This window comes from Ostrinia nubilalis, chromosome 3 (genome assembly GCF_963855985.1).
Source record: "Ostrinia nubilalis chromosome 3, ilOstNubi1.1, whole genome shotgun sequence".
NCBI classification, from domain to species: Eukaryota; Metazoa; Arthropoda; class Insecta; order Lepidoptera; family Crambidae; genus Ostrinia; species Ostrinia nubilalis.
Window position 1 is genome coordinate 10,701,676 of NC_087090.1, and position 13,949 is coordinate 10,715,624.

The 13,949-nt window shown below is 34.6% G+C and overlaps 1 protein-coding gene across 1 annotated transcript; it reads right to left on the reverse strand.

Annotated features, from left to right (window-relative positions):
* Positions 1 to 8,309: 8,309 nt before the first annotated feature.
* Positions 8,310 to 10,043, reverse strand: LOC135088318 (putative nuclease HARBI1). Its single transcript, XM_063983172.1, has 5 exons — positions 9,521 to 10,043; positions 9,169 to 9,450; positions 8,627 to 9,014; positions 8,413 to 8,546; positions 8,310 to 8,323 (listed from the first exon to the last, which is right to left on the reverse strand). The coding sequence occupies exons 1-4, from the start codon at positions 9,773 to 9,775 to the stop codon at positions 8,416 to 8,418; spliced, it is 1,056 nt and encodes a 351-aa protein (XP_063839242.1). The 5' UTR covers positions 9,776 to 10,043; the 3' UTR covers positions 8,310 to 8,323; positions 8,413 to 8,415.
* Positions 10,044 to 13,949: the final 3,906 nt, after the last annotated feature.

Sequence of the window (13,949 nt, forward strand, 5' to 3'; positions counted from 1 at the left end):
GGACTTCTACGAAATGTCTTGCCAATAACTACTACAACTAAAACGTGGAACTATCTATGGTCATAATATTTTGTCTTTTCACCATCGGCCTGTAGTAAAGACTAATACCATTGTGGTTAAATTTACCGGAAAACTTATCTTAACCATCCGACTGCGTCTTTTGTCCGCATTACGCAACGATATAATATATTTCCAACTATCTTTTATTATTGCAATAGTCAGGTGAACTTAAGTAAGCAGATACCTGAGAGTATAGAAGATAGTTCGTCGAGAATCCATTGTTTGACTGGTGTTAGACACCGGAACTTTAGGGTAGTTTTTGATTCACATTGCTTCCCAAAATTATATAAGGTTGAAATTAGAGCCAACATATAAAAGTCATCAGCACAGTCTATGAAGTCAGACAATTTTCGTTGCAAAATGGCTCTCATCGGGGCGAGTTAGTTTACGTCAAACGCATTCGATGTCGACTGCGTAAAAAAAGTGACATTAAATGGAAAACGGATTTTACAGCGCCCCTAGCGGAAGCTTTCAATAACTTATTTTTAACGCGCTCGCTAGTGACGACGTTTAATGTAAACTCACACTAAGCCCTTTGAACTATACGAAAGCAAAGTTTAGTATTTAGAGAAATTACCTGTCGTCCTCACTATTTGGATCTCTATTTTGTACGGATTACCCGATCGTGTCACCTGTGCTGTGTTTCAGTAGAACGTCACGTTTTAGCCAAGGCACATTGTTCTTGCGCGAAATTTACGACGGCACCCTGACCCCACCTGACAGCTTGGAAGCCTGTAAACTTTGCACGAAGATACGTGGACCATGCTGTAATTTAATTTCACATTGTACATGATACGGTATCCCCCGACCCGAAGTTTCTAGTCAAGACCGACATTAAACAAATTACTAAAAAACATTGAGAATAGTATTAGTAGCACCCTCTATATCTATATTTATGTCGTGATAAAATGTGTCTTAAAGCGTATCTGAAACACGACATTGAGATCGTTTTAAAAAAAATAATGTACCGCAGAATTGGATAAAAGTTAAGTGCAAATTACTTGATTATGCTTATTTTAGCGGGCTAACTCGAACTTTGTTTAAAACTTTTCGTTTTACAAAAATAGAACACACCAAAGTTTTTAAAAGCGCTTTTATGTAAACAAAGCCTGACAAAGAAAACTTATAATAAGGCAACTGCACTTTAGCAGCTGTTACTCGCCCAAGTTTATTTTGAAGCGATTATATTGAAAGCGATTTTGTTCCTGAAACTTTTGAAACTATAAATCGGTGAAATTGGCCACAAAAGAAACAATACAATGGCAGATTTTTATCACTCGCTCGACGTCCTTATTTACTTTCCTGTATTTAATTAACTAAGCCTTAGAAATTCTACGAATGCTACTGTAAGACACATTATCAAAAGCAAATCATAATGTAAATATCTCTAATCTTTTGTCAACATAATGAAAAATGTATGTATTAGTTTGTTGTTCATAATTTGGTACAATTTTAATATTTTACAGATTTCATCTGTCCAGTAGTAGGAGAATAAGGTAGGATATAATGTTTAGCAAAACTTATAAAATTATTAACTAACTATGTATGAAACGTGAGCTTAATAAACTGACTTTGTTAGAGACTATTATTATATTACAATGATAATTTCGACCGCATTCGGATGGTCCAGTGAGTCTTTATGAAATTAATTTGGTAGGTTCCCGAGCACTAATTGTCTTTTGTATCAATTCCATTCCGGGATTGGATTTGAATATACCAGACTCCAAAATGGCTCCATTTGGGAGGCGTTGCCATCTACCTGCCTTCTCATGGAATCCTGTGTATAAATTATACGAGAATGAACAACACTTTTTCAATATCTATTTATTATACCTTTCACGAAGTTTCCAGTCAAGTAAAATCGACGTGATTTGGCCCGAAATGATAATACAATCGTATTTTCAATATTAACTTTTTTGGATGCAAAATAACTAGAGAGGCTGGGCTAGATAAGGTGTTCCTGAGGTTTAAAATAACATATATTTGAATTATTTATCAAGTTACGAAACAAAATAAGTTCCTGACTCGTATTGCATTACATTTTAAGTCTAATTTTCTTCGGTAGCAAAGTGGTTTAATTGTAGATTACCTATTATGCATGAGACTACCTACTCGTATACAAAACATCAGCGGCGGTTGCAAGATCAAATTCCATTGGGATAAATGTTAGTCTGATGCAGAACACGAGCATTTACAGCCGGAGAAGACATTATTTAAACCTTTTCGGTCTTATTCATAATAAAATGCTAATATAGGTTTAAAACCTACATTAGCTAAAACGTTTGATAGGCTTAAAACACTCTTATAAACCTCTGATAAAAAACGTTATTCATAATCGTTTACAAACCTTTGATAGCTAAAACAGAGTTTAATATTTTCTTTCCACAGACTATACAAAAAGAATGAACGAAAACAGCTTTTTTGGTGATTTAACTTGATGGACCATGTAAAATCATAGACAAATCGCAGAAAAAAAAAACAAAAAATTGGCAGCTGTGACGTTTTACTTACTGACATTGACATTTGGCACGAAAATTTAATAAAGTTTTCGGTTTTTTCGATCAACTCCCAAGTTTTATCAAACTTTTATAAAACTTGGGATTGTATGTTCTGGATTCTGTACCTCTTACCCTGTACTCTGCAATAAGCTCTTACGACGACCCGGCTAGTTACATCGGATACTAATTATGTCCATGACGAAGGAGAACAGACCGCCTAAAAGGCAACGATCAGAAAACTGGTTGGAGGAAGTTAAGGTAGTACTTATTTTTAGCCTGATAAAGTGCCTACTAATTTTTGTAGCATGGTTTTATTTATGTTTGACGCCTAGTGTTTGCTTTTCAGTATTTGCTGAAAGAGTTGGTGAAAGAAAGAGTAAATGCAATCGAAAATAAAAATACAGACACTAACACGAATAAACGGAAGGTTGCGGCTTGGGCTGATTTACAAACAACGTTGGTACATCTTTTGATTTCTGCCTTCAATATAAAATTTTGCCTTTACCTGTAATTCAAAATCCTGTCATTTCTTTTTCAGGTTTAATTCAATGTGCGCTGGTATGAACCGCTCCATTACCCAGTTAAAATCGCAATGGAGCCTCATAAAAATCAGTGCGAAGAAAGACAAGACCATTGCTAGGCAGGCTCAAATTAAAACTGGCGGTGGTCCACCATTATCAGTGCCTGACGATAGGGCTGATGATATAGCATCTTGGTTGCCCAATGAATTTGTAGTCGATGTTAACAGATTTGACTCGGACTCAAATAAAAGTGAATTAATTAACATTCAAGAGGAGGAATCAACTCAAAATACGCAAGATCAGGAATTGATAAATAATGAAGAAATCCAATATGAATTGGTGGTACTTGATGAAGAAATAGAAGATACACATGCTTGTACTACTAGAGGCATATTGGAAGATAAAGAAAATAAAAAAGTAGAGGCAAAAGAAAATAAAGCAAAACCTAATTTTAAAGCACCAGCAATCAAAAAAAAAAGGAAACTGTTAAACAAAGAAGGCTTAATTGATTTAAGCAAAGTTAGGATTTCCGAAATTGCAGAAACAGAATCAAAATGCCGGATTGAACTGCATGAAGTTCAAATGTTAAACGAACGGAAGAAAGGGAGAAACTTGGATCTTGAGCATCAATTATTACAGGAAAAACTTAAATATTACACTCACATTAATAAAGAATAATAAGTCTTTTGATGTTAAAGTTTTTCAAGTACTAACAGATTCTAAATAATAAGTTAGTTCCTCCCTTACTTCTGTTTGTTTTTAATTTGTATTTTATGCAGTTCCAATCCGCATTTTGATTGTGTTTCTGCAATATATTTAGACGGCTATGAATATGTTTACTAGTCATAACTTAATAAGAGTTTGAGATTACTATTAAGGCTTGGTATTTCTGCTAAAGTAGGTATTTCGCGCTGTCAAAATCTGCGCGCGCAATTCTTCGCCGAAGACAGCGCGCCAAAGAGCTCCCGCCACAATTTCCAGCTACATAGTATAGAAATACGCAGATGGTTAGGTTAGGTCGACTTCCTTCCCTTCAAGCGTCACACTCACAACACTTTCTAATACAAAGCATATCCAAGTGATACAAATTAAAACACCTTACAGACTTTTTGGGAATATATTCTAGAATCGAATAAATATGAAATATAACTGCAGAAGTAAACACGGTTCAAAGTGGCCGTGGCGTCGTCTGACCTTCTGGAAGTTCTGCGCCGGCTTAAAGAATTTCAAGATTACGTCACCCGACCTATCGGTAGGCCCTTGGAAGCTTGAGCGACTGGAAAAACATTTTATGATAAGTTACTCTTAGTAGCGATTATTTAGAGCTTGGATAATAAATTATAGTTGTTGCAATTCACGAAGCTTTGCATGTGGTTAATAACATTAATCAGTACACGCATTAATTTTGTTCAGTCTCTTTGTTTATTAATAAATAAAAATATCATACTAAAATTGCAGAAACATATTTGTTTGTATTGGTCTGGGTGTTTTCTTTCTATAATATGTATAACGTATGTACGGGGTTCTGTATCGAAAATTACTATGAGCATCACACGCGGTTACCTGCTTACCTCTGTGCACTCATGGGAGTTTAAGCAGAGGTCCCTAGAGTTTGACTTTGAGCTTTGTTTATAGTCATTACGAAGCAGACTGATGGGAAACTGCACTGTCTTGAATTCGAAAGGGCAATTTGACGGTGTTAGGGGAATTCTAGGAATAAATACAGAGTCTCCTCATTGAGATTGAGACATTTCAATTTGAGATTTCACTTGACATTGAACACAATCTGACATGGAGTTTTCAAACACTTGTAAAAATAAAAAGTAATTAAATCAAAGGCACTAAGTAGTATTGATATCAACTTCGAAGAAAATGACTGCCAAAATTACTTTCTACCCGTTCCACACGTCTTTCATGAATTATATTAAGGAATTGTTAAGCTAAATTTCAAGTAGATTGAACCAAGGAATCACTTTGTCCCATACAAACTTTGCCCCCTTTTTTCACCCCCTTCATTTCATGACCTCATTTCGGAAAATCTTTTCTTATACAAAGAACACACCTTCCAACTTTCAGGTCTCTACGATATCCGTCAGTCATTTAGGACAAAGCATTTTCATTAGTTGTCCAATACTCTATCGTTCCAGGTATGTCATTGACAGGAGGGCGCTACTATCTTAATGGGTTATTCATTAGTCCCAACTTTATGCCACTTGACATTTCAGAATCGTTTGACTTTAGATACCTAAGTGATTTGATATTCGGAGTCTTTTAATGAAATAAAGTTCTGAAATAACTTGAGGTGTTGTACCCGATCAAGCTTTTCATTGCAGGACAGTTAAATGGTTTTATTATTAGTTTCTTCTCTAAGTCTTAATTTGTCAGAGTAGGTAAAGGCTCCATGAGAGCAAAATTTAGCATTATAATATAGTTTTTAATTTTTTTCTTGAAATATTTGACGCCTTGTAATCTCTCGTTAATATAGGTCCACACAAATAAATAATGTTTGACCACAGAATAATAATAAGTACTACGTACAGAAGTTTTACTTCGCGAAGGTATTTAAAAAAATGTATGCTCAATGTCATTAACAATATGGTGTAATTTAGCCTGTCTCAAGAGTCAAGCACCATTTTGTTGACAAACGTCAGTGATCGGCACTGCGCCGAAGCTATAGGGCTGACTTAGTAAAAAGATGTGACGTGAGGTGCCAAACTGCGGAAAATGGCGGAGGAGGAAATACATAATTTAGCATGAATTATCATGAATAATATTAACTACTTATTTACCTCTCAGTGTCTCGAGGCAACTTAAAAAAGTACATTCTGTGTTTTTATTATTATTTAGGCAGTTAAATACTGCACAGTATTTAGTACACTATTTTCTTCCATCATACACAAGAATATGCGTGCGTGAGTCAAATGTTCGCTCGTATGTGAGGCCTTGTCGAATAGTATCCTGTAGGTGGGCCATCGTGCGTGTTTTGTTTTCGATGTAAACTCGCGGAGATGAACAGGCCTGGTTTGACTTCGACTTTAATAATTATGCTCTTACATAATTATACATAAACTAGGTTTCCGCCCGCTGCTTCGCCCGCGTGGAATTTTTCGGTTTTTATATAACCTATTACACTCAGATATAATGTGGCTTTCTATTGGTGAAAGATTTTTTTAAAATCGGTTCAGTAGATCCCGAGATTACCCCTTACAATTTAACAAATATACAAACACACAAACTTTACCTCTTTATAATATTAGATATAGATAGGTAATTTGAAACCCTATTTTGTTTTATTCTTTTTTTTATTTTAAATATTTCACAATCCAAACTAATATTTACTGTAAGTAAATGCTAAATAGTAAATATTAGTTTGGATTGTGAAATATCCTACTAATATTATAAAGGCGAAAGTTTGGGTGTCTAGATGGTCATGATGTCTGGATGTTTGTTACTCTTCACGCAAAAACTACTGAACGGATTTTGTTGAAACTTCACAGTATTATTGTTTATAACCCAGATTAACATTATGACGATATGTGGCAAATAAATTTCAATAAATAAATAAGACGTGTCTAAAAAGCGCCATCTATCGTCATTGGTTAAAATCTACAGCACTGGACAAACTACGGTATGACGTTCGTAAATATTTATTCGGGGGAAGCCGTGAAACGCCATCTATCAACAACGAAGTAAAACATCATATCTAACGGGGGTAAAACGAAGTCGCGGGCTGCCGCTTAGTTTATAATAGGTAGCTTTCCCTCCGCAACCTTATTGGTATTCCATGTATGTGTCTTTTAACTGATTTCTGTTAAACATTTCATGTAAAATTTGTCCAGTTATAACTCTATTTACATCTGCATCTGTAAGCAAGGATTCATGTTCTCCAGCCCAGATGCCGAGTACAGAATCGTCTTTCAGTGACGTGCAGCTGCCCCTATATTTGACCTAATTTTTATTATTTATTTGTGTCATTGTGCTCTTCTAAAGAGTGTAAGACGATTATATTATGTAGGTACTATAAAAATGTAATTTTAACTCATTGGTTTTGTCTCATATTTGAGGAATGTACTATGTATCATGAGTAGAGTCTTAGTTTAAAAGGATGCCAACGATTTAAATTTCAATAGGTAGACAAAATTCATAATTCTTAATTATCAAAAATTTTAGCTTTCTCCAGTAACACTGATGTTATTATACTGTGACTCATCAAAGTCATCATTGTCAAAAATATTGACAAATCGCGAACTGTCACGACCAAAAAACTGACACGCGTCCGTCCTCCGTAAGCGCCACCGCGCGACTGATTGAGATTGTCCAAGCCGTCATGGGCGATTTTTTCCACATTTTTTAACATAGTAACTAAATAAGAGCCAATATAAAAATTTCATCCGTTAAAAGCCCTCAAGTTATTTCTGAACTTTAGTTTAGTAAAAGATTCAGAATCTCAAATCGCTTATTTAAAAAATAAAACCATAAATAGAAAACGAATAGAGGTAACTTTGGGAATTTATTCTATCGAGTCAACTTCATCAAATCGTGTTTCCATCCGTTAATAGCCCTAGAAAATATCCTCAACTATGCCCAAATAAAATCTTAGCCTTTAATTTTACTGTTTAGTACCTCAAAAATGAAAAATGAAAACCTCATTTTCGCCATTTTCACTGCTACCCGGCCTTAACTAGCTGTTGCCCACGACTCCGCCTGCGTAGACTACTATTTCTGTAACCTACAGGATCTGTGCATTTTTCCAGGATAAAAAGAAGCCTATATGTTATTCGAGACTATATAATCTATCTGTTTTAGCAATTTATTTGTTTATAAGAATTAAACTGTGATTTTTAGTAAGTAAGTTTAATAATTGTACTTAAATTAGTGATATAAAGTAAATACACATATGCCTAGTCACAAACATTCGCCTTTATAATAATAGTGTAAATTATGGTTATTTTGTTTTAAATGTAGAAGGTTGATAACCTCCGAATAGAAACGTTTATACTTAAGCAATTTCTTTGTTTTAAAGAATTGAACTGTGATTTTTAATAAGTAAGTTTGTTGAAACTAATTGTACTTAAATTAGTGATATATAGTAATTTGTTTTGAATTTTTGCAGAATAATTGCTTTTTTAAAGAGAACTACAGGTTTTGTTTTTGTGATAGTAACAAATTGGACTGAAAATTGAAATACAGGTATTTTTCAATCAAATATTCTTTTTATTTTCATTAAGATGCCAGGAACAGTATCTGAAAAATTAAAATACAACATTTTCATGAACTCAAATGACATTACATAAAAGTAAATCGTTGGAATTTATCAAAATGTATTTTAGTACCATTCAAAAATGTTGATTTATAAAATTTTGTAGTATCAACTGCGACCTACGCCTCAACAATGAAGGTCGGTTGTCGTGAACACTGTTCTCCGTCGAAAGTTGCGGAGTTACAGGGACCTGCTCCATATGTTGTTCTGAAAAATATTATGAATTTGTCAACATTTTGTCATAAAGATTTGTATTCCTTATGTACAGTCAAATTGATAACATTTACCTAACAATGTGTCATTCATATCAATGGCTATATTATGTAATACAGCCAATGCTATGATCACAGCTTTTCCATTTTGGAGGCTTACTGGTAAGCCATGGAGTAGGCATTGGAACCGCTGCTTCCACACCCCAAAACACCTTTCAACAGTGTTCCTAGTTGAGATGTGAGCATTATTGTATGCTTCTTCTTCTGGACGACTAGGCCTTAAAATAGGTGTAAATAGATATGGCAGAAGAGGGTAGCCCGAATCGCCAATAAGGCGTCCTCTAAACTGCCTATCCTCAAATCGTTGTTTTATATTGCTCTCCATAAAAATTCGACTGTCATGTGTACTGCCTCGCCATCTAGCCACTATATCCATTATTTTGAGGTCAGCATCACAGACAACCTAAAATAAAAAAAACAGTATCCTGTAGGTAATCCATCCAATAATATAGTGTTGAATGTTGCTAAAATTTAGATCATACAAAGTAAAAATTATAGACATTATTAAAACAAATCTTTCTCTGTTGTAAACTGTATAAAATCAAAATATATTTTACCTGAACATTCAGGGAATAATAGCCTTTTCTATTAATATAGTACTGGGCCATGTCACCTCCGGTTTTTTTAATTTTAATGTGGGTGCAATCTATGGCTCCTATCACCCCAGGAAAATTTTTAATTGCTCTAAATTTGGCACTAATTCTTTCCTGCTCTCCTATAGTGATAGGCATTTTGATGAAGGAATTTGCCTTATTCGCGATTGCATGCGCGACTCTGGCGCATATCCGGCTCACTGTCGGCTGACTTAGGCCATGGAGGTCACCAGCATCATCTTGTACCTGAAAATGTATGAAAATAATTATAGCAGCCACGACAAAGGGATAAAATAAAACACTTTTTTGTGCTTACCTCACGACGTCCCCAACATCTTATGGCCACTAAAACTTGCAGTTCAGGACACGTGCCACCACCTCTAGCGCTCTGAACCAGATCATCTTCCACCAAATCTATGATGGTGCGCACTGTGTCCTTATTGAACCTATATTTTATTTTAAAATTTAGGTCCCGCAAATCGAATGGGTTGCTTCGTTGGCGGTAGAGCTTTCTACGTCGCGCTGGGTCGGCATTATTGGCTAAATGCACAATTGCATTTATAGCATTCATTTTCACAAGCAAGGATCACAGCAAGGATATTTTGAATAAATAAACCAACGAAGTGACATTCATATGAAATGACATTTATAAAAGTTAGGTTAAAATAGGTTTATTAGAGCTTTAAACAAGGCCCGAGCTCTCGATAACTTATCACACAGTTATAAGAGGATTTTAGCGCTAAATGACGATTATGAATAACAATTTTTATCAAACGTTTTATAAACCTCTAATAAGCATTTGATAAAATGTGAAAAATGATTATGAATAAGACCGTTAATGTTTAAAATATCTGTTTTGTTTCGGAATGGATTGGGGTCAAATATGTTCATAAAATAACTATAACAAAACTGTGTTTTACCTACTCGCAGAACTTTAAAAGTCCTAACTTGGAAAATTAAAGTGCTGAACACCAATACCTAAACTATGCCGTAACAGTTCCAAGGAACGAAACTTCAATTGTTACCAAGAAGCCGAAGGGTTGTTTAGAGCGGTCGTTAAATCCACGCAAGTGCTTTGTTCCACGCGAAAACTAAGTCTGAGGACTGTTCCTAGGTAGTTGACTCAGGCCTGCTCAAATTTCCCAGCTAACTTGTCCGTAACTCAGCTTAGAATTCCGCAGTGCAGCTTTTACACATGACGCGTCTTTTGTAAATAATTCCAACTATCTCAAGTTGTCAAGTTGGGAACTAAGTAGAAAAGTGTTAAATAAGACATACCTAACTCTACGTTGTTAGTATTTATATTTTAGACATGATTTTTCAATCGCAAAGTGACCCTGAAAAATAGGTTTGATATAAGTATGTCGATGTCTGATGTTAAAATTATTGTATTCCTTTGGAAAATTGTTACATTTTCATAATTACACAAAAATTATCAACTTATCTGTGAAATTACAGCTTCTTTTATATCAAGATAACAAAACTACTAAGGCCGTATCTTATAAAGGCTGTTTTTACATTTCAATAACGTCACTATGCACTCACTATCAATTAAGCCCTATGACGCTCATCTTATAAGGACGCTCATCTTATAAGACTCGGATAAAAAGTGTTGATAACACTATTTACTCAGATTGTTCGGTTTTCTTTGAATCTCTCAAACTGCTACTGTTTTTTGACGATTTGTAAGCACTATATGTATAATAGTCTATGTAAATAAAGAAATTTTGACTTTGACTTTGACTTTATGATGTTTGCTACAGTAAAATGTGAAAATGTTCGTAATTAGATGGCACTTTAATTAAATGGTTTTAGGGGAAATCTTCTTATCTCTAGTGACGCACTTTTACAGAAATTGTTTTAATGCTCATGCATGATATTCTGAGACTGAAAAATTTAAAATCTGTCTTTTTCCAGCTGATGAAAATCCTGAAATCAGTCCAACAGTCCTGTTCCCAAAGTGGAATATAAAGTTATGGTAAGCATCCATTCAGTCGGCGTTAACAAAAAATACTTACGCATGGTCATGTAAATTGCGTGGAAACCAAACAGTGGGAAATGCCAAACTTATAGTAAAAATGCATAAAAAGCGAACTGTCGTAAAATAATTCATTTTCTTTTTTCGCTGCGCTGCTGACTACTGACAAATAGGATTGTGTTTGAATTTTGAACTTTAGAGTGGACGTTATGCGATTGCGTAATGTACAGAGGCACAGCAAGTTTAACACTGTTGAGTCTTAGGTAGTTTCAATATATTCGATTTTGCAACAAAAGTTTATATTTAGTTTGAGGTTCTGCCGTCTCTACTGAAGGATGCATTTACTGGAAAATTATTTATGAATTCTTCGTTATTATAAAATCAAGTGATAAGGTTAAGGGATCAATGGTTCTAGGTTGTTTGTTTTGTGTTCTGTATTTATTTCCTTTTTGGTCGGTCAGAATTCAGAACTCTTTAAGGGCTCATAACTTTGACACAAGGTTATTATAACCTCAGATTTCTTATAGATCAACTCAGACATTACAACCCACTCAATATAAGAAGAAAAATAAAACAAGTCTAAGAAAAATAATACAAGGTCATGTTCACATCGTATAAAATATAATAATAATGATGTTACATTATCCAGGGGACGATTTGGAAATTTCAAAGAATTGGAATCCTCGATTCCCGGTGTCGAAAGCCGACACGTTTATCCCTTAATTTGTTTTTTTCTTTACACTTCGTTGCTTTCTATGGTTCCTACTACTCTTTCATTTCTGACTTGTATTAAGTTACTGATATTTACTATTTATTTATAAAATATAGAGACCATTGCAAGTTTACAAAAGGAAAGTCCAATAAAGAATAATTCATTTAGGTTTTTCCAACTAGTCCCGTACATATTGTATCGCTAGATAATTAAAAACGTAGATAATCGAAACACTAACGTTAGTTTTATGATATTATACGATGACGCTCTGCCGTCTTGAGTCATTGAGCTCTATAAACAAAGGGATTCTTGTGTTTAAAAACATACGCAATCTTTTGATTGGCACACACAAGGAACTGAACACATTTTATTTTCCTTTATTACTTTCTAAAGCATCAAGAATTATGCTCTGTATTTTATACAGCGATAAAATTCAATCTTTCAAGGTATGAGAGCGATCTGAAAGCGCACAATCCGTGTCGCTTCAAAACGTATTGCTGCGTATTACTATTTCCAGTTAGCAATATGTCAACACCAGCTCCAGACAACTTATCGCAGAATTCTAGGGATCAGACGATGCGATGCAGTGCAACAGACTGACATACATTTTAAATTCAGATCACCTTCCGTCCATATGCAGCTTACCTTCTGCAAACTCTTTTCGGTCCTGGCAAGTATAAGCGCTATTTTTGGACGCATACGTTACAGATTTCGGACACTTCAGATTTAGGATTCCTTTGGGCTACACACATAAATCATTCTACTTCTCATGAAACGACATTAAATTTATCCTCGATCAAAACTTTGCAATCACAATAGCATTAACCAAGTATGTGATGATAACATTAAGGTGACTACTTTTATTGACCCTGTCAAGTACACCACTTAACACTTCCCCTGCTGCTCTCAAACCCTCAGTCCCTACCAAGTCCTTTAGTAATCACCATGTTGGTAATCATAGCTATATAATTAAGCAACATTTTTTAGAACTTTACTTAGCTTGCAAGTAACTTACTCACCTATTGCAGTGTTTATAAAGCTGGTTTGTCTATAACTGCAGGTTTAGTGCTGGCACCTAACTCTCACTGAAACATGTGCCAGCATAACAATCCAACCTTGCAGGTGTCGGTCTACTGAAAAATATTAAACCCGTGTGATGTATTATCGCATTCGTTCAACGTTCGCCCCTCACAATCAATCATTTAGAAGAGAAAACATTTATTCTCACGTGCAACTCTCAAACGGAACGGTTTTATATAGAATATCGACGATATAAATAACTGACAGGAGACGGAGTGTTGCCGCATGCTAATGCTGCCAGTACATCTCTGAGGAAGCTATTGTTTGCCTTAAATTTTATCGGTTTCTCGAGACAATATTGTTGCCATATTTTGTTATATTGTCAAAGCAATAAAGACTTTTTCCTTTTATTCAGAACTTTGAAATAAGATATTTTATCAAGATGGAAAAAATCATTATTTTCAGGACCACCGTTTCTCTGTAATTTACGAAGTAAAAAACTTTGAAGAGTAGTCTTCTCGGTCAAAATTAATTACTCATCAGTAAAGTTTCTCTCAGAAAACCAAGTTGCCATAAATTTTAATCAATTCGCCTTAGGCTTTCTAAACGCTATTAGTTTTAGTTATAAATTATGTTTTGTATGCAACAGTTTCGTCTGAGTATTAGGAAAAACGGATACTTACGTGTGTGATGTAACGGTTACAACTTTTAAACTCTTAAATTATGTATTTTTATAAGCTTTGATCATGTTTTAATGTGAATCTACCTAAAAGTACGATAACTACTTAACTGCCTTATATTCATGAGCAAGTACCTAATACCACACTAACATTAGCTCCCAACGGTAGGTATTCGAATCGTCGAAATTTATTTAAACTATTTGCTCTATTTACGGTTGCTGTATCGACAGCAACCGTAAATAGAGCAAATAGTTTAAATAAATTGTTTCAAGAAAACTCCTATCCTTGAAAACAGGCGTACATATTTCCAAATAAACAGCTTTAATACTGTATCTTACATTAACAAGTACCACCT